This window comes from Eumetopias jubatus, unplaced genomic scaffold, assembly GCF_037043125.1.
Source record: "Eumetopias jubatus isolate StellerSeaLion01/CBP00866 unplaced genomic scaffold, mEumJub1_p1.0 scaffold_1, whole genome shotgun sequence".
Classification (NCBI taxonomy): domain Eukaryota; kingdom Metazoa; phylum Chordata; class Mammalia; order Carnivora; family Otariidae; genus Eumetopias; species Eumetopias jubatus.
The window spans coordinates 4,289,057-4,309,904 of NW_028274807.1; the positions used below are offsets into that span (position 1 = coordinate 4,289,057).

Here is a 20,848-nt window from a genome sequence, read left to right on the forward strand (position 1 = left end):
CTAAGCGCTTGGGTGCAGCCAACCCAACTCAAGGTCAAATCCGTCCCGTAACAGCTGCAGAAAATACATGCGAATCACTATTTTGTGATTTAGGCCCTTCATTCGGCCTTGGACAATCTCGGGCTAGTGTTTGTGGCATTTCCTACTAATGGGAGCTGAGTCTGCCAGGTGAGGGGCGCAGGAGGCATGCCTCGCACGCGCACACGCACATGCACACAATTCTTAACAAATGACCCATCCCTGCGAAGTTGGGGCGTTTTTCCTGAGACCCTCCTTGGGGGAGCACGCAGCCCGTGAGGGGAGGCTCCAGACCCTCCAGACTTCAGGGTGCGAGTTGCGGATTTCTAGGGACTTTCCAAGTATGTTAAAACCAGACAGTGTCTTGCTGTTGGGCAGATGGGGATCCTAGAAATCACCCTTCCACGCGCACAGGCGCGCACACACGCGCACGAAAGCCAAGCCCGCGGGCCCCACCGCAGACCTGGGGTCCAGCTAAGTGGAAAACCCCGCGCCCTGAGCTGTCGCGGCGCCACGCCGGAGGCACGTCCCCGCTGGGGGAAGCCGGCCATCCCGCCCCCCCCCCGCGTCCCCGCCACGGCCCGCGTGGCGTGGCGGGGACAGGCAGGCGCGCGGGACCGCGTGGGGGCGGGGACCGGCAGGCGCGCGGGGCCGCGGGGCCTTTAAGGGACCGGGGGTTGGGGGGTGGCGGGGCGGGCCGCGGGGGGACGCGGCCGCGAGGGCCCGGGCGCAGGGGCGGTCCTGGCCCCGCAGGCCCCGCCCCCGCCCAGGCCCCGCCCCCGCCCCGCCCCGGCCCGAGCCTCCTCCGGCCACTGCTGGGCCGCGGGCGGGACGCCCTGGGCGGCGCGCGGAGGAGGAAGCGCGCGGGCAGCGGCCCGGGACCTGCCCAGACGCGCTAGTCGGGAACGCCGAGCGCCGCGTCCCCATTTTCCAGGTGTGCGGGGCTGGGGCGCAGTCCCGGGCCGCGGCCGTCGTGCGCCGGCCGGGCATTTCTTCCCGCTCACGCCGCGCGGCAGCCCGGCCTCCGGGCCCGCGCCGCCAGCCGCCGACCCAGCCCCGCCGCGCCCCGTCCACGCCCCCCTCCCCCCCCTCCCCCGCGAGCCGGGCCGGCCGCGCGCTCATGTCCTGAGCTCGCCGCCCGCGGGCTCTGCGCCCCCCAGGCCCGGGGCTGCCCTGGCAAGTTGGGGCGAGGCGCGCCGGGTATGCGCCATCACCATGTCCCGCCTGAGCTCGTGGCTCGGTGAGGTCCAGTGGCTGGTCTTGGTGTCGCTCTTCGTCGTGGCCCTGGGCACGGTGGGCCTGTACCTGGCGCAGTGGGCGCTGGCCAGGGCGCGACCCCGGCCCCCGCGGCGGGCTGCCGAGCCTGGCGAGGGCCGGCGCCCCGAGTCCGACGCGCTGCTCGCCTGGATCCTGACGCTGAACAGCTGGAGGAGCCGGTGGCAGGCCGCCTGGGTGACCGCCCTGAATGATGAGGCCAAACGGAAAGGGGTGAGTGTCTGTGAGGGCGGGTCGTGGCTGCGAGGCTGATGGCCCGGTGCCGGCAGTAAGGGCAGAGCTCTTCCCTGGAGCCTCGCCACCGCCCTGGACTGATGGAAGTGAGGCTTCCCCGCGGCGGAGCATTCTTGAAAGTTAGGAGAAAGACCGGGGAGAGGGGAATCAAGACAAAGCAATTAGATGGTATTCATCACCCATCAGGTGTGCCGGGCCCGGGCTCCACCGCAGGGACGTGCTGGCCTTGGATGGGACTTGTTGGAGGGGCCCCCTGCCCTTCCTGGAGTCCCAGGTGTCTTCCGGGACCCAGCTGGATACTTACTGCGTTCACACCTGATAGATGAATAACTGTGACCCAAATATGATTCCATCTATAGAAATGAATTTTTTCCAAGAACATATTTCCCAAAGGTTTGCACCCCTTGGCTTATGGAAGTAGTCGCTTTTGTTGTGGGCCAGCCACCTGCCAGACATGGTCTTGGGGACTTTCAGTACATGTATCTTCTTTTTGGATCCTCACAACTCCTGGGACGGAGGTGTTGTCCACATTTTACAGGTGGGGAAACTGAAGCCTAGACAGGTTAGGTGACCGGCCCAAGGTCACACGGCCTGTGGGTGGCAGAGCGGGCATTGAACTCCGCTGCCTCCTACCTCCCAGCTCGGGGGCTCACTACCTCACTCTGCCACCACACTCTCCCGCGGTTGTTTCTTCCACAGTTAATTCCTTGGTGACTTATTTTTACTTTAAGACATCTTCGTTTCATGACAAGCTCCTGGCGTCTACAATTTCCGGGCATTCCCTGAGAGGAATTAAGGCCTGGTGTGTTTGGGGAAGTGCCTGACAAGCCTTTGCTCATCACCCTTGCTTTTGTCTTCCTCCACCTGGCTCCTCCACCTGCTTGCGAGGCTCCGTGGAGAAGCCTGTGGCCATTCGCTTTAAAAGTAGTGAGTGCTTCATGTCTGGATCCCTCACCCTCCGAAATATTCCCTAGGGGGCCCTCTGCCTGGTCTTTGCGCCATGGCCTTGACTCACACAGCCATGGATTTTAAAAACAAGAAGTCTTTGAGTGTAAATGAGTATAAATTCATTAACTCAAAAGAACGTGTGTTCTGAACTATTGAAAAAATTCACTCTACCTTTTGGATGAAAAAAGCCTTCAAGGTCAGTTGACTGCCGTCTGTCTTGATGCCTAGAATCTGTACCCCAGCTGTCCAGAGCTGGACATCTCCTATTCAGGGGAACCACCCCATCTCTCCCCTGACCGCCTCTTTTTAAGTAGGCTCCACACCCAACATGGGGCTTGAACTCACGACCCTGAGATCAAGAGTCGCATGCTCCACTGACTGAGCCAGCCAGGAGCCCCGGAACCGCCCCATCTAAAGCCATGTGACCTCACACATGTGAGCAAACACAGATTTGTTTCCCCAGGAATCTGCTGTCTTTGGCGACCTAACTGACCTGCTATCACAGGCCTGGGTTCTGCAGCTGAGTCTACTCTGGGCTGGTGGTGTGCGCAGGTGGGAGCCTTGCCCCCGTTCTCTGCAAAATTTGAGCGAGTATGGGCTGAATGATCTGTAGAAGCCTTCGCTTCTAACCGTGGGACTCTTGCCTCCTGCAGATTTGGGATAGTCCTGCTTACATCATGTTGCTTCCTGTCATGACATTTCTTGATTGGCTTCAGAAAATAGGATTGCCTTAGGATGCTTCCAGATTGCCCATGCATGCGCTTGGCGTGTTGAAGAAGAAGGGAGGAACACGCTGCTCTGGGATTTGTCTTTGCTTGGTCAGGTAAAGCAGAGAACACCAAAAAAAAAAAAAAAAAAAAAAAAATGCCTGAAGCTTTCACCCAGATCACCTGCATTTTTGTGTGGGAGCAAGAGGGACTCTGTGTTCTGGGAGACAGAGATTTGGTTTGCGTGTTCTCTCTTCTCTACCTGCTGCTGACCATGCACCGTGAAGCTTTAGACATCAGTCGTTGCAGACTCCTGCCTGGAAGTGGCAATACCCCGGGGTCAAGCTGAAAATGTGCCGAGTCTTTCATGGTTTGGGAGGACGCAGCTTGGTTGTGATTGTGTTGTCAGAGGTGGATTGGGGGTGTGTGTGTGTGTGTGTGTGTGTGTGTGTGTGTGTGTGTGTGTGTGTGTGTGTGTGTTGGAAACCTCTGCCCTCCCTGATGCCTGGAAACATTGCTTGATTTGAAATCAAATGACAGGTTTTGCAGACAGATAGGATCTGGGTAAGTGACTTGGCATAGCCTGCTGTCTCGGGCCACCCCTGTCGCTGCACTGGGTGAGCTGGTGTGACGTGAGTGGGTGTCCCAACCCTGGCGGCCGGCCCTGCAGGAGTTTCTCTTTGTCCCCGTCCAGCTCCATTCCCACTGACTCCCACTAATCCCCGATTAGGGTTGACACTCGGAGCCTGCCCTCCTCTGGAGAGCAACAGCTTAGTGGTGCTCGCCCGCCCCTGCCCTGCCCTGGTGGACCCCTTCTCTGCCTGTCGCTGGGGCTTGAGGACGCGCCAGATGGAAGTTAACCATGCCTGGCATCTTCCATGCAGAGGGAATTCTCTGTGGATGGAGACAGGAGCTCCTCCCAATTTAATCTCTGCTCCAGCCTTGAATTTTAAGACTGGAAGGGACCCTAAACTCCTGTACAGAGCGCCCTCCGTCTGCTGGAGAGGCTTGCCCGGGCTGACCTAGCTCCTGGGTGGGTGTCAGTGTGGTCCGCCTGCGTCTGTTGTCACATTCCCCCGTGGACAGCAAGTTTAACTTTGAGACCCACATGCTCCGTTCATTGAGGCACAGCAGGAAAGGGTGAAAGGGCGTGATTGTTTGACCTGCTGTCCTAACAATGGGGCTCGTATCTCCCAGCATCTGAGGGCTGGTCGCTAACTTGTGGACTCTCCTTTGACCCTGGCCATTGACTATGGCACTGCAGGCTTCCCGTGTCAGACGGGCCCCTGGGGTTCCAGCCCTCACTCCAGAAGCATTTGTAAACTAGACAGGATGGTGATTTGGGGAGACACAAGGGGAAACCATCGTCGCTGTACCAGCTGGTCAGGCAGACGCCAGGTGTTTTAAAAGCCGAGGCAAGCTGCCTGGAGAGCTTCGAGAAAATCCACATGCTCCCCGACCCCCCAGTTCGGACTTGGTAGGTTGGCAGGGCGCATACCGTGGTCTTCACGGGCTCCCCAGGTGGCTTCTCGCCAGTGTGAAGCCCCTAGGTGCACACCTGTCCCTCAGCCAGCCCCCAGTCAGGGTCCCTCCCACCCAGTGACGTCTCCCATCTGGTGCCGCAAACACCGAATTTCTGTTGACCTGGTGGCCCTTCAGTCACGGAGAACAGAAAGCTCCCAGAGCTGGCTCAGTTGCTAGTCTGGAAACCAGTACCCCCTTACTTCTGTGAACGTTTATGAAGTGGTTTGTGGTGATCATCAGTTACCCCTCCAGTTACCCCAACACCCACCTGGGAGGCTTTGGAAGCCAGGGTCCTTGTGGCCAGGCAGCCCCTCCCAAAGCTGATGCTGCTGGGCCACACGCGGGGAACAGTGGCTGCAGAGCGAGGGCTGTGTCCTGTGGCTGGTGTTCCGGGTTCATCTAGGACTGGACTGCCCAGCTTGGCAGAGGCCCTGAGTTAGGAGGGTCACCAAAACTATTTGTTGCTTTAGTCATTTGCCTGAGGATTTTTTTAAGAGGAATGTTCTCAATGTAAATGACCAAGACTGTGGGACCATTTGTGGTCTTTGTAAAAAAAAAAAGACACTGTGTGAACTTAAAACATGTTATTAATAGCTCTGATCTATATATGAGCTTTGACATTTTAAAAAGTGAACACAGCGACAAGACTTCACAGTTTTCCTATTTCACAACCAACTTTGAGTGGCGCTTACAAAAATCTAAACTCCCTGAGCAGCGTCGGTGGCCACGAAATGGGAGGTCGGTTGGCAAGAACGTGAAGGTGACTTTGGGTCAGGGCCGTGGCTCTGCCCCGCCCCCTAACTGATTGCCTTTCTGCTGCTCAAACATTCAGGGTTTTCTCCCATGTGGGGCCCTCCCATAGGTCATTCCTTTCCTCTTGAACACTTAATTAACCTTTCTCATTCTTTGACTTCTATAAACCTTCAGGTCTCAGCGCAGAGGTCCCCCCTCCTCCCATCCAAGAGGGTGCTGCCCCACCCCCACCCAGGCCACCTGTCCTGTCACCACACCTTGTGTCCTCATCGGCTCCCGGGATTGTGGACGAGCCCAGAGAGCCCTGTCTGTGCGGGCACAGCTGCCTCGGTGCCCCGCGCAAGGCAGGCTCAGAGCAGGCGGCGGCCAGGAGATGAATGACAGGCCCTGGTAGGAACTTGTCACCAGACGGGGAGGAATGGTGGCGATGTGCATCACCCTGTCTGGACACAGGCCTTCCCTGCCTGGGAGCTGGCCAAGCCTGGGCAAGACAAGCTGTTTAATGTGCTTGGTTTTTCACTTCTAAAGAAGCAACAGTCAAGGAGGCTCACTGATGACTTTGCAAATTGCCAATATGAAACCCGGGACTAGGCTCCAGTTCCGGCTGTTCTTTGCCCTCACCCATTCTCCCAAAGAGACAGGAATTGAGGGGAAGGAAGAGTGGGTGTAGTGTTAACGTCAACTAAAATGCAGCCAAAGCTAACTTCCATTCCTATCGGCCAGGTCGTGGGTTGCTGAGGCGGGAGGGGACTTTTTGAGCAGCTTGGAAGAAGCCGTGTTTGCACTGCTGAGGCTGGAAGGCAATTCCGGGGCTGTGTGACCTTGGGCAAGCCCTGACTTCTCTGTGCTTCATCTGTAGGAGAGGATGACTTTGGGTTCAGTCTGGAAAACAGAATCCGCTGTGAGCGGGATGAGGTCTGTGTGAGGTATTTAGCAAATAGCCAATAAAGGTGGGCTGTTTTCTTGTAAAGTCTCCCTTAAAAAAAAAAAAACTTTTTAGGTTTTACTGCTTTTAGATACATAGAAAAGTTGCAAAGATAATTCAGAGTTTCCATACATTCCTCACCCAGCCTTACATAACCACAGCACAACATCAGAACCAAGAAATTAACATTGGCACAATGTTACCATAATTCCTAGTGCAGTGATATTAACAATGTGGCATGTAAAAAATTAACATTGGCACAAAGCCTTTAAACTGAAGGCCTGACTTGAATTTCACCTAGTCTACCAGTTTCCTTTTATTGTTCCAGGATCCTATTAGGTCCGATGGCACTGAGCTGCGACTTCTCCCAGTCTTGCAAAGTCTGTAACGGTTCCCTAGTCTTTCCTTGTCTTTCACGACCTTGACACCTCACGACCTCGGAAGAGGACTGATGGTTATTTTGCCAAATGTTGCTCAATTTGGTGTTTTCACAGACTTGGACCGAGGTTATACAAACCACAGAAGTGATGTGCCCCTATTAATGTCCCATAGCGTGGGCTTTGTGACGTCGGAGTTCTTACTGCGGGGGCATTGGCCTTGATCCCCTGGTGAGGGCAGTTTCTGCTGGGTTTTCTTCCTTATACCTTGTGTCTCTTCTCCTGTCATCCTCTTGGTGGTGAACAGCTATCTTGGGGAGCTACTTTGAGACTGTTACAAATCCTGTTACTCGTCAACCTTCTGCTCACTGATTTTGGCATCCATTGTGTATCTGGTCTGCTGGATGATGGTTCTCTGTTTCCTTCTCTCCTTCTACATGGATTTATGGCAATTCTCCTGCGAGAAAGAGCTCCCACTTCTCCATGCCCTCGATGACTTGCCTCCGTGTGGACTCACAGATACTTATTTTATTCTGCAGCTTATAATCTGATGCCATGGCTGCTTGCTTGGTTGGCGGAATTGCTCTCTTGTGTTCCGCCATCAAGATGCATAAATATCTATCGATTTAGCACTTCTCTTCTTCATGATTCCACAAGACGTTTGTTCTAGACTCATCTCGCATTTTTTTATTTTCCGCTCTTCCAGCCCCAGGCTCAGCCACTGCTTCGAGCCGCGCTGATACCTTTTGTTGGAGAAGTGTTTAGAAACCAAGGTCTGGGGGCACCTGGGTGGCTCAGCCGTTAGGCATCTGCCTTCGGCTCAGGTTGTGATCCCGGAGTCCTGGGACGGAGCCCCGCATCGGGCTCCTTGCTCAGCGGGAAGCTGAGGAGAAGCATCTCCCTCTCCCACTCCCCCTGCTTGTGTTCCCTCTCTCGCTGTGTCTCTCTCTGTTCAATAAATAAATAAAATCTTTAAAAAAAAAACAACAAAACAAGGTCTGGGCATCAGACATGCTTGTTGCTCCTGGGGTCTCATGGCTTCTAGACCCTTCTAGTAGACAGAGCTAGGAGGTATGGCTGTTTGCCAGCACACTCAGGCTCATGTCGTTGTTTTGTATCTTTCTGTCTGTCTGGAGGCTGATACCTCAGATTCTCATTCAACGGCAGAGTCCCAGTAACTCTCCTTTCCTCACTTAATATTCTCCCTCTCCAAGAGGCAGGCGTCTGGCCCTTCCTGTATCTGACATGTTGACTGACTTGGTCAGCTCTAGTAGACACGTCTGCACTGCTGACCTGCTCCCCTGCGAGAAACACACTTATGGACCAGGTTACACATTTATGCTGTTGGGATGTTGTCTGATCCAGAGTTCCTGAGGTTAGCTCTGTGTTCTCCCACCCCTTCAGGGGGTGACGGGCTTCATGGGTAACGCAGTTAGGTTCATTTGTTTGTTTATATGCCTTCGGGGGTTCCTCCCACGTCCTGATTTTTTTAAAAATCCATTTTTTTAAACCAGTGATTTGGGATGCTGCGTTTGTCACCCACGAAGTTTCTCCGTGCGTTTGGGGGTGTGGTGGACACGCTGGTCTGGTCCACTGGGCCGTTTTGTGTCCACGCACCTATACTGCACAGTTGGAGTCACGGAGGTTCTGCGGTGTGTTTTCACGTCGGGTGGGGCTAGTCCTCGTGCTTTTTTTTCCTCGGTGTCTTCCCGGCGCCTCCTGCATGTTGCTTTTCCCTGTGGACGTAAAGCCCTGCTCTGGTCCAAGTGAGGTGGTGTCTGCACATGGACAGAGTGTGAGAGGCACAGCAGCGAGGGATTGCGTCCCGCCCGCATGCTGGGCTTCCTGCAACCCAAGGACCGGACTCTTTGGAAGGGCAAGGGAACCTCTGCATCTTTATTTTAACTCAATAATTCATTTCGTTTGGGCGCCCACCCCTTGACATTCAGTTCCCCAGCAGAATCTTTTCCGGGTTTTAATCTAGAAGGTGTCAGAGGGAGGAGAGTAGAGAGCGCATCCACCGACACCGGGGTCCCCAGGGTGCTTGAGGTCCCCTGTAGCTGCAGCTGCTTCACCGGGCCGCGCGGGGAGCTGTGCCCACCCCTGCCTGCCCATTCCCTGCCCGCCCATTCCCTCCCCGCCCCTGGCCCGCAGCTCACACCCAAACAAGCTCCAGCCACGGAGAACGTCTGCGGAGCAGCCCGAACGGTGACTTCATCACTCTTGAGAAGTAGATTTAACTCTCCCCTGATGATTTTAGGGGATGAGATAGATGTCGCTAAAGCAGGGCGCGGTCGGACGCCTGTAAGTGGGAACGTTCTGGGTCTTTTAGATTCACTCTTGGTCATCGGGAATTCTTAAGAAATAGCCCCAGGATAACTTCACGGCTTGCTCATTTGCGCCCTGCTTGTCAGAGGAACTTTGGTGCCATCTTGTACCATTTAATTCTCCTGCCCTCGATCGTGGCTTGTAGTTGCGAATGGCTGGCCACGTGGAGAATGTCTGACATGATGACAGAGGGTGTGAAGTTGGGAGGTTGAATAATATGTTTTTTTACCACCCGATCAGAACTTACGAGACAGTGAGGCACTTCTTAGAGTGCATCAGGAAGGGTTTCACTCCAGGGTCGTGATGGCGGTGTAAGCCTTCAGCCTCCCACGAGGACTTATTTTTATTTATTTATTTTTAAAAAAGATTTTATTTATTTATTTGACAGAGAGAGACACAGCGAGAGAGGGAACACAAGCAGGGGGAGTGGGAGAGGGAGAAGCAGGCTTCTTGCGGAGCAGGGAGCCTGATGTAGGGCTTGATCAGGTCATGATCAAAGATCATGACCTGAGCTGAAGGCAGACACTTAATGACTGAGCCACCCAGACGCCCCGAGAACTTATTTTTAAAAAGGCCAAGACTTTGTTGACTATCCCAGCCCTGATTTCTTCTTTTATAAAACATGAATCTTGCCTTGTGGTCCTGTTAGTGTAATTGCACATCTCTCCTTTGGAGATCTTTAGTTGCAAGACCCAAAATGGACATGGGCTGACACGCAATGGAGGGGTTCACTCACAGGGTGTGGTAGGGTGTACAGAGCCCAAGGCAGAGTGGACCCAGGAGACCTTGGGCGGCAGGAGCCCGGCAGCCCCAAAGGTCTGTGAAGCAGGGGCTCAGGAATCTGCTTCTTGGGCACAGCCAGCTGGCTGGTTCGTTTTTAGCCAAGGAATCTCAAATTCCAGGGAGAGGTGGCTGGCCCCTGGGGGTTCCTGCCCACTTACCACTGGTTGGGGGGAGAGGAAGGGGGTGCACCACATGGAGCAGGGAGAGGTGATTCTCTGAAACCAGAGAGAGCTGCTTTCTTCTGGCAAAAGAAGCAGAGGACAGAGCCCTTGGCCCTCCTGTGCTTGGCCAGATAGTGAGCTGGACCCGCAGTGCCACACCCAGCACCCTGTCCCTTGTAAACTCAAGCGTTCAGAACCCCCTTTGCCATCTTTATTGTCACATGTCTGGTTTTGTTGTGTTCCTTGCTTCCTGTCCCTCTCTGGTAGCCGAACCCAGCCCCGAGCGCATTATATTGTGAGTGATATTTGACCCACGCTGCTGCTGGAATCACAGCTTTATCTGAAAGGGGTCATGTTCCCAGGTTTGCAGAGCTTGCTCCCCAGTATATAATCATGACGGGGGGCTGCCCCGTGCTGACGTGCCCTCACCATGCCTCTCCTTCTGTTCCAGGGCCCGCTGCTCCTTTCCTTCGAGGAGGACCCGCTGCAGCAGCCCCTCAAGCTGACCGTGCAGCAAGTCTCGAGCGTGGCCAGGTCCGCCCAGGAGAAGGTGAGCTGGGGCGCGGTCACCTGCCACGGGCCTTTCCCGACCGAGAGAACGAATTCAAAGCTCAGGTTGTGGGGCGGGGGAGGTTATTCTGTTTTAGGATTACTGAAAATGTGGACACCTTAAAAACGAAAAAAAAAAAAAAAATTTAAGTGTGGTCTATCAACGGATGGATGGATAAATAAAACCTGGTAGATCCACACAATGGACCAGTATTTTGCCTTGAAAAAGAAGGAGATTCTGGCACGTGCCACATGCATGGGCCTTGAAGACATCTCACTAAGCGCAAGAGGCCAGTCACAGAAGGCACATCTTGAGTGGCTTCGTTTACGTGGCCTATCCAGGGTGGCTACATCACTGGGCGGGGGGATGCAGAGTGACTGCCCATGGGTGCAGGGTGTCTTTGTGGGGTGATGATAAGGTTCTGAAAGTGGTGGTGGTGATGGTCGTACAACTCTGTGGAATAGGTTAAAAACCATTGAATTGGGGCACCTGGGTGGCTCAGTCCGTTAAGAGTCTGACTCTTGATTTCGGCTCAGGTGACAATCTCAGGGTCGTGGGATTGAGCTCCGAGTCAGGCTCCATGCTCAGCAGGGAGTCTGCTTGGGATTCTCTCTCTCCCTCTGCCCCTCCCTCTGCTCTATCTCAAATAAATAAATAAATAATTATAATTCTTTAAAAACCCTTGAATTATACAGTTTAAATGGGCAAATTAAATGATATGTGAATCATCTCATTAAAATGCATATGTTTGTGTGTGTGTATGTATATATGACATCTGGATTTGAGCCAACTCGACACTTTGTTGAGCTCATTTTACAGTCCGTGGTTGTTCACAGGCTGAAGTTACTTATCAGTCTGATCAAGTACCGTAAATAATTTAAAAGATTTTTTTTTAAATGAAAAGTATCTGTAAAAATTCCTAAGAAACTTCCTCTGAAATACAAGGCTTGCCCTTGTATGTGTCTGTATTTTACTGTCGGGTCCCACATGTGCTGTTTAGCAGACGTGGTTGGGGAGGGGGGACACCGGCGTGACCCCACTGGAGAAGGCGAGCACTCCAGCCCCAGAACCTCACCCCTCAGATTCTGCTCCCTGTCCTCGCTAGCATAGCGTTTGCAGCCCTGGTTCCTTTGCTTTACCTACAGGTCAGGGCTCTGGAAGGACCAAGGCTTCTTGGTCATCTTCTACCCATAGACAATGGAGTTGCTCTCTCTTTCGCAGCAGGGTAGCAAGGCTGCGGTGAACCTGCATGCTTCCTGTCCCTGCCGCCTCAGGCGTGAGCAGGGAAGTAGATGGGGGGGACGCGGGGGGGGGGGCAACGCGGGGCTGCTAGACTGTAGGTATGCCCACTGCAGAGTGACCAGCTATTCCAGAACTGGTCACCATAGTGGTGCTCCCCGCCCGCGGGACCCCTAGGAGGGCTCTCCTTCCCCACTCCCTTGCCAAACCTGGAATCACACGCTGTATTATCCCTGTAACGAGTGTGGGGAAGTCTCTGGGAGGTATTGGGGTACGACAGGAAATTGGCTGCAATAATGCAGGATGCCGAGACCCGCATGGCCCGTTAGGGCTGGACGAGGCTGGGCCCGCAGGTGGCCCAGTGCTTTTATGATACTGGGGGGCTGAGGGCAGTTGACTTCCCCCGCATGGGAAGTGCCTCTGGGTGCGGCGAGCGCCCTCTATTATTGACCGATCGGGACCGAATCCCTTTGTGGTGGGCACTTGCTGTTGGTGTTTTCTGACACTGCCCCAGTTTCGGAGGCACGGAGCGTTCAGGGCGGGCCCAGAGGTGTAGAGGGGGGAGGGGAGGGGTGGACATAGCAATCGTCCGTTTTTAAAGGCCTTGATATTTAGTGCCAGAAAAGCAGCTTCAGAAAGGGGAGGGTGAAATCGTGTTTATTTGAAGACAATTACAGAAATGGTGCATGCGCATTAAAAAGTTAAAAACAACACAGCCGTCCATCACCTGGCCCCCTGCACGGAGCCTCCTTCCTCTGCGCCCCCAGGAAGGGACCACTGCCCACAGCGTATTCTCGGAAGCTTCTTACGTCCCGCAGACAAATGGCACAGCGCACGGGGGCTTGTTTCGTTTTGAGTTTCTGCATAGTTCTTGACTCTTAGGTTTTCTTGGCCGAGTGAGAAGTGGGAGCTTGTCATTGCCTTGTCATGGCTGCAGGTAGTGCTATCCTGGGGTGAGCTGGCGGCCCGTTGGTGTCAGGCCCCCGGCCCCCCCCCCAGGCGGTGTGGGAGAGTGGGTCCTGGGGGGGTACCGAGGGCCACGGTCGCTTACCAGCCCGTGGCCTGCGCACACCCACGGCGGGGGGCCCCCTATTGGGATCCTCCTGGCTCCTGGGAAGTTGGGTGTAGGACACCCCCAAGTTCGTGGGTCCTGCACACCGCCTTCCCCACTCGCGGTCGGGCTTCTTGGCTGACCACAGCACGCTTAAAGGCGCCGTTTTGTGAAGGGATCAAGCCAGGTTAATCGGAGTTTCTCCTGCCTTGTGTCCGGAGGGGGATTCTGTACGTCAGAGGAAGACGGGCACGTACCACGGCCTCTCTCTACTGTTGCTCCAGGACCTCATGTTCTCGAACCACTGCATCGTACAGGACGCTTCCAGCAACCAGGTTCTGCTTCTTTTAGGATCCACCCCCCACCTCGGTTTCAGACATATTGAACCCTCTGTCCGCTCTGTCATGTTTTTCCTGTGCTCTGCAGAGTTCTTGAGGAGGGAAGTCTATAACGTCACTTGGGGCCCACAAACAAAGGTTTAAAGAACTACCGAAGCGTGGTTTCAAGGACATCACCCTCCCTCCCTCAGCTCGCTCCGTACGATCAGCCTGTGTCTTTCTCATCTCCCTGACTCAGCCCTGACAAGGGACGTGTGGATGGCACTTGAGCTAATGACCGGGACAAGTCCGGCCTGGACCGTGGGGCTTGAGTACATAGTCACGTCTCTGGTCACCTAGATGGGAATGGGGACCCTGATCTCCCTTTGTGCACGCCTTCCTGACTCTTGTTTGGTCTTGAGTCTCGCCACGGGCCGCCAGGGAGTAGAACCGGGCCTGCCCTGCTCTCCAGGTACCCTGCACTTGACTTTCTCCTGCCACCCCTGAAGACCCCCGTGTGCCAAAGTAATCGCCTTGGCAAATATCTGGTTCATCAGCAAGTCCCCCAACCCCACGTCCTACACAGAGAGGGGGTCTTGCGTAGCTTGGAGCAGTGTGAGGTGCCTTGCAGAGCCCGTGATGGGGGCCGGACTCACGGCCTGCCCGGCCTTGGCTCAGTGGGAGCACCGTGGACTTGGAGCACTCTGACACCAGTGGTGTGGGCATGCGATAACCAACTCGCTGCACACCCACTGGGTTTCAGTAACTCCGTTCGGTTCTTACCCTGACCCCCTAGAGTCGGCACAGGCCCCACACGACTGCCCCCTTCGGATGCCGACCCCAAGGCTGGGCCACCTGGACTTCAGACCCACCGGCCGTAAAGTCAGGGGCTTCCCGCCTCTCCTCAGGTTTGATAATTTGCTAGAACAACTCCTGGAATTCAGGAAAACAGTTCACTTCCTATTACTAGTTCATGATACAGGAGACAACTCAAGAACAGCCAGATGGCAGAGATGCGTAGGGCAAGGTGTGGTGGGAGGGGCCCCGAGCTTCAGGCCGACTCCGGGCATGCCACCCTCCCAGCACCTCCTCATGTAGACCAACCCAGAAGCTCCCCAAACTCCATCGTTTAGGGGTTTTTACTGAGGTTTCATTACTCAGGCATGAATGAGTACATCACTGGCCTTTGGCGACTGAACTCAATCTTCGGCCTCTCTCTCCTCTCCCGTCCTCTCCCCAGGGGGTGGGGCTGAGAGTTCAACCCCCTGATCATGGCTGGTGTTGGGGGCAACCAGCCCCCAACCACCAGTCATCTCCTTAGCACACAGAAAACACTCCTGTCCTTTGGGAGATCCAATGGTGTTAGGAGCCGTGAGCCAGGACCTGGGGACAAAGGCCAGATATTTATCCCAAGCAGCAGCCCTGCAGGTGGTGTGGGCTGTGGGTTTTCCTACAGGGAGCCTCTGCTTGCCTGGCGGGGCAGCTTCTTGGGTGGTGACCGGAAGCATTCCTGTCACTTGGGCTCACTGTATGCGGGCACGGCTGGCGGAGGCGGGAGGCAGGCCCCGCACATTCCCGGTGGGGGCACTCTGCACCGAAGCCATCACCTTTAAACTTCTCTCCAGGGGCTCCTCTGCCTTCCCTTCCAGTCTCAACATGCTCTGAATAGATTTATTTCTCCCGGACTGTAATTACCCTCTTACACAAGAGCAACGAGTTTCTACCTACGTTCTCTTTCCGCATGTCCTGGGAGAGGTTTGCTCCAGAATGTTTGACCCAGAAAAGACAAATCTTCCTTTCTACATTGCAAGTGGCCCAAGAGTCAGCTCTTTGCTCTGCAGCAGGTCTCAGTAGCCCTTCCACGGCACGTCCGTGGATTCAGAAATTCCACCTTCGGTTCCGTGGAGGCGAGAGGTCTACAAGGGCCCCGTGGAGACTCATCCAGTCTGAATCAGGGCTTGGGGGTGGTGCTGGGACAGGCACCCACCGAGAAAGCCATGCATTTCCTTTAGGGAGCATGGTGTGTCTCTTTGGACACAGCGTTTATTCAGAAAGCTTGCCGGTGAAAACAAGGGTCCCGCTTGGCTCTGGAAGCCATCTTTGGAGACTGGGAGTGATGTTGGCTTTCTTTCTCTGGTGTGAGGCCAGGTGTCCGGTGAAAGGCAGTAATTATCCCCGTCTGCAGTGCCATTCGTAAATAAATGGAGGCTTCTGATGGTATAATGATCATCTGTAGGTTATAGTTCTGAATAGACGTAATAACCCACCCAGCACAGAGAAAGGCCCAGCTCAGAAGCCAGGGAGACACTTGGCTGGATCTGAGCATGTTTGGGCACTTCTTTCTCCCTCTGAGCTGGTGGTTGGGTGTCTGCGAAGGGTGCATCCCTCCCTGACGGGGTGGTGTGGAGAACGACGGCCAGCCCGGGCCTCGGCTCCTGATGCTATCAGGTGTGAGCAGCTACGGGTTCTGTTTCTTCTCATCAGTGTTCACCATACAAGAATCATGCCCATTGTACCAAGGGAGAAACTGAGGCGAAGAGAGGCTAAGTCACTTGGCCAAGAGCTACTAAGTAGTAGGGGCCAGAGTCGAAGGCAGTCAGCCTGCAGAGACAAGCTGACCCTGGCACACCATCGTCAGTGCTGTGACTCTTCCTCGTGTCTGTGTCCGTCTGTCCCCCGTGGTCCCGCCCCCACCCGACGGCGGAAGAGACGGACGAGCACGAGGCCCTAACCCACCTTTGCTTCTGTAAACCCGCAGCAACAAACAGAACTTGGACAACTGCGTGGAATCTCCCCCAGAATCTTGTTCCGCCCGCGCTGTACGTCGGGGAACCCCACAGCCCGCACTGGGTGTGTGTCGTGTTCTGTGTGTGACTGACTAAGGCTGGGACATGTTTGCGAACTGAAATAGACTCTGAGAGCGGCCAGGGTCTCCCGCGCTCTCTCTAGACCTCAGTGGGCCCCCGTGGTTTGCCAGGGTGGCCTGATTCCAGATTGTCCGTATTTGTCTCTCTAGCTGCAAATGGGAAGCATGGTTGATTTTTTTTTTTTTTTTTTTTTGCTTTGCATGACTTGAAATTCGAGGTATCCCATTAGCCTGGTATTTATGCTAAAATGCTAACAGGTTGTGAAATTGTTTTGTACCGGGGTCTTTCCAAAGGCAGCTACGGAGATACCTCATTGGAGGCCCCGCCCTCTGAGACCCAGGGTGGATACCAGACTGGGACGGGAGCCATGCCTCCCTGGAGTTCCACCTGTTTGGGTTACTGTACTGAATTCTGGGCTGAGTCAATCCTGAGCTGCAGCCTGACTTTGCCTTGAGAAGACAGGGTAAAGGACCCACAGACAATCTGGAGTTGTGTGTGTTGGACTATCAAGCAGTAGCGTTCGGGGCAGGTGGGACAGAGTGACCTGGCCCCCTGCAGGGAGCACAAACAGCCAGCCTGGGAAAGACACAATTCCCTCCTGCCTTCATTTTATTTTATTTTATTTTATTTTAATTTTTTAAGATTTTATTTATTTATTTGACAGAAAGAGACACAGCGAGAGAGGGAACACAAGCAGGGGGAGCGGGAGAGGGAGAAGCAGGCTTCCCACGGAGCAGGGAGCCCGATGCGGGGCTCGATCCCAGGACCCTGGGACCATGACCTGAGCCGAAGGCAGACGCTTAACGACTGAGCCGCCCAGGCGCCCTGCTGCCTTCATTTTAAAGTCTTGTATGTGTCTTTTCATACACAGGGTTGATGAAAGAGAATGGCATGTTCACAAACAGACTTTTGAGCCAAGGAATGCCCACAGTAAACCACATTCCCTAGTAACCATACCTCTTGGGAGTGCAATACTACCGGAAAGCCTGTTCATTTTAAAGTGTCCCAACAAGAGGAGGGTTGGGGTGTTGCCAGGGTGAGATGTCAGAGCCTGTGTAGTTTACGGCACACCCCTCAGTACCATAAACTAGAGCATCGACCCAGCATTCCTTGGGTTGGGCCGCCATCTTGTTTCCAGTATTTTTCATCTTTCCCTGGGCAAACAGGATTAGCTTCATAGATGTTCTGATCATATCTAGCCGTAATGCATTTTATCTTTTAAACTGAGTCTCAGGGCGCCTGGGTGGCTCATTCGGTTAAGCTTCTGACTCTTGATTTTGGCTCAGGTCATGATCTCAGGGTCATGAGATTGAGCCCTACATCGGGCTCCGTGGTCATCATGGAGTCTGCTTGAGATTCTTTCTCTCTCTCCCTCTGCCCTTCCCCCTGCTCACACTCTCTAAACAAACAAACAAACAAATAAATAAAGTCTTTAAAAAAAAAAAGTAGAGTCCTTATTCCAGAGTAGAAATGGTTTATAAATCAGCTTTGTGCTGTCTTCAAGAACATTTACAAGGGTGAGTCTGGACAGCCGCATTGGGAGCTCTGGATGATTAGTGAAGGGCCTTTACCTTCCCTTTCGTTTTGGAGTTCTTTCCTCAGGATGTTATATAGCATGATTATAGGGAGAAAGATTCAGTGACATCAACCCTTTAGATGCGTTTTTGTGGCTGTGTTCCTAGTTCTTTTGGGGACAGGAGTAATTAAATTATTTCCAGGTCTCTAGAGTGTTCCAAGAGAAGAAGGAGCTGAGTCAGTCGTACAAGAAGCTTACTTGAAAAGGAACATGGAAGGAGTGAAGTGAGATTTGAAAACATTACAGGCCTTTCTCTGGCAAGCGTTAGCAAAACTCAGGACTACCTGGGCCTGGTGTTCTTTGGCCCCAAGTCTTAAACAAAGGAATACAGTTTCAAGATAAGACCTATTTGCCTAAATATGTGACTGTTTGAGCTTCTGTCTTGAAGCTGGAGAGAGCACAGAAAAGTGAACAATGGCCCCCACCCTGTTCTGTCTGCGCAGGTTATGGTGACGGTGACGTGTGCTTGTCTTCGCATTCCCATGACGCTTTGCTCCTGGCCTTCCCCCTTGATCTGCAGGAGTGAACCAGGTCTCCACCTTGGGGACCCTCAGTCCACAAAGTCCATCCTCCATAAACGCTCTCTTCTATAGAGAGGAGGGGGGCTTATCTGGAATACACAGTTCAGCTTTCTGTTGGTGCGATTTTGAAATGGTTTATGTAACCGAGGAGTTGTCTACTTGCTTTGGAAAAAGATAACTCAAGCATAAAGCAGGTGGGCTCATGGCTGGCTGTTTTTACAGGAGCCCCTTATGTTCCTAGATGTTGGCTTCATGGAGTCCTGTTCTGGGGCCAGAGTTTCACGTCTGTTATCGGAGAAGTACTCAGTCCCACTGCAGATATTAGATATTATTTCTACTTAACGTTAAAAATCCAGTATCAGTATCAGAGTCCCTCAGCGGGAAGGCCGAGCGATGAGGATTGCATAGCCCTATTTATACAGCTTTGTGTGATCGGGATGCTCTGAGGAGCTAACCTGAAAACCTCAGGAGGGACCCTCATAAACACAGGTGTGTGTGGGTCAGGGGAGACTGGGTCAAGAGCAGGGTTGTTCATCAGATTTAGGCAGAGGTCAGCCCTGGACATTCTGGCCCCTTGGGGAGGCCGACTGGCTGGAAGGGTCTGCTGAACATCAGGGCCCCCACCTAATGCTGCTCCAAGCAGGGTCCCCTGTGTGGTGGTGAAGGCTTGCCCCCGTTCACCGGGGTTGAGAGAATTTAATCCCCCTTGTGGATAACACCTTAATGCAACTAAAAGAAGATTACTTATTTTTAAAGCCTTTCCATTTTGTTCTTGTCCATTTGACAAATGAAGCATTATTACTCCCAGGATGGCAGGGGCAGCGGCCGGCCGGGACGAGGATTGGTCCCATCATTGTCCCTCGGCTGGGCTCATGGCCACAGCGCTAGCGGCATTTCGTTGGGCCAAGCTGTGACGTTGGGGCAGCCTCGGATAGCCGTTTTAGTTCGGCCCCCTCCTGCTGAGCACTGCAGGGAGACCAAGGAGGGCTTTGTCTGCGTGACGGGTTTTATGTGGGGGATCAGGACTCCTAGGGCCGGAAAGACCCTCCAGCGGGTCTCGGTGAGAGGACATTGGGACCCACAGATGCTCTGTCTTTAGTACCTTGTACTTACTCTCTTGATGTGACTCGAACAGGAACTGTGGCCATCAGAGTCTTTGCATTCTAGAAGTTTTAAAGTCTTTTAAGTCTAAATCCGCTTGTTTATTTATTTGCTCTTATTCACGTGCTTAGGCCACCTACATATCCAGGGATGGGGTAGCGGAGAAGCTTTGTCTAGAACTGGATGCAAAGGAGAACCCACTCCTTCTTGCTCAAGAGCACTGATGAAGCCGTGGGATTTTATGCTAAAATTCTAGTTAGCTTAGTAGAGAAGTTTCCAGAGACCTAATGGGAGTCAAGCGGTCATCCTCTGGTGTCTTACCCAGAGTGCTGTGAGGCCCCGGGCAGTCAAGACGAGGACAGCGAATGTCCTTCTTGTCATTTGTGTTTGTAGCTCATCTGGCATGAAAATATGTTCCTCCAAAAAGGATTGTTTATAGAGCATTTATTTTTAAAATGAATAGACGACATTTCTTATACAAACATTTTTTTGTTCCAACCTTTTGTGAACTTGGGAGAGGCAATAAGATGATGAAGGTATGTAAACTCAGGCACGTAGCTCGAGTTCCTTCGCGAGACCTTGCTGGGACGGGGGAGACCAGTGTGGGGTGGTGTCTGCCAGGACGGAGAGCAAGTGACACTTTCCTTTCTCATTCTGTGCCGTCGACCCTTCGACGGTGGACGCTGGGGACAGACGCTGGGGGTGGATGCTGGGGGTGTCGCAGTGTCTGGGTCAGGTCTCCTCGGGAGGGGCGGATGGGCCGGCGGGGGGTGGGGTGGGGGTGGAGAGGCTCTGGATGCGGGACCCGTTGGGGGTGGGGAGGAAGCAGTTAGCTGGGGATGAGAAAGAAGGGGGCAGATGTCCTAGCCTGATGTCCTAGCCTGAACTTGGGGAAACAGCAGGCCGGATAAAGGAACTATTTGGATAATCTTTCCACTTGGTATTTTATTTTAGATTCTGATAAATCCACCAGAGAATTAAAGAATTTTCTTTTCCTTCCCAAGTGACAGCCGGCAGTGTTCCCTTGGGAAGGTGGGGGTCCCTCCTGCCTCACGCTCCGCCTCCTGATGACTTGGCTCTGGCCTGGCACGGGCGCGCCCCACAGCGCCCTCCCTCCCAGCAGGTGCGCACCTGGCCCCTGGCCCCTCATCATCCCTGTCACCCCTGGGGGCTTGCTCGGCCTCCTGTGAGGGCAGGGGTGACCCCTCATTCTAGAAGATCCTCTCCTGTAGAGGCGTTCTGTGGCGGAAACTTGATATTTCTCTGTTCGGTAACCTCTCTCTCTAAAATGCTTTGTGATTTTTATCGGGAATGTGGCCTGGTTTGTTCCTGGTGTAATTACTTGTCTTTGTTTTATAGGTCCTTAAGCGAACTCACTTTATAATGCTATTTTTGTTAAGGCTGTATAATTTCCTAAGTGTTTAATACTTTATATGTTCTTTGAAATATCCCCAAATCTTTGGAAGCCACAGTAGGTTGAAAATTATCTAGATAGAAACAATTTAGGGTGTTCCGAGTATATTTTTAAGTTTTTTGCTTATAAAATCTATCATTTGTTTTCCTTCTTTCTGTTTTTAAGAAGTTTTTTTTTAA

The 20,848-nt window shown here is 53.5% G+C and overlaps 1 protein-coding gene across 1 annotated transcript in view; it reads left to right on the plus strand.

Moving 5' to 3' along the window:
- Positions 1-1,233: 1,233 nt before the first annotated feature.
- C2CD2 (C2 calcium dependent domain containing 2) overlaps positions 1,234-20,848 on the plus strand; it is a 51,513-nt gene continuing 31,898 nt past the window's right edge. The window contains exons 1-2 of the mRNA XM_028126542.1: positions 1,234-1,506; positions 10,485-10,583. Of these exons, the coding sequence (XP_027982343.1) occupies positions 1,234-1,506; positions 10,485-10,583 (372 nt within the window). The remainder of the gene's footprint in view (positions 1,507-10,484; positions 10,584-20,848) is intronic.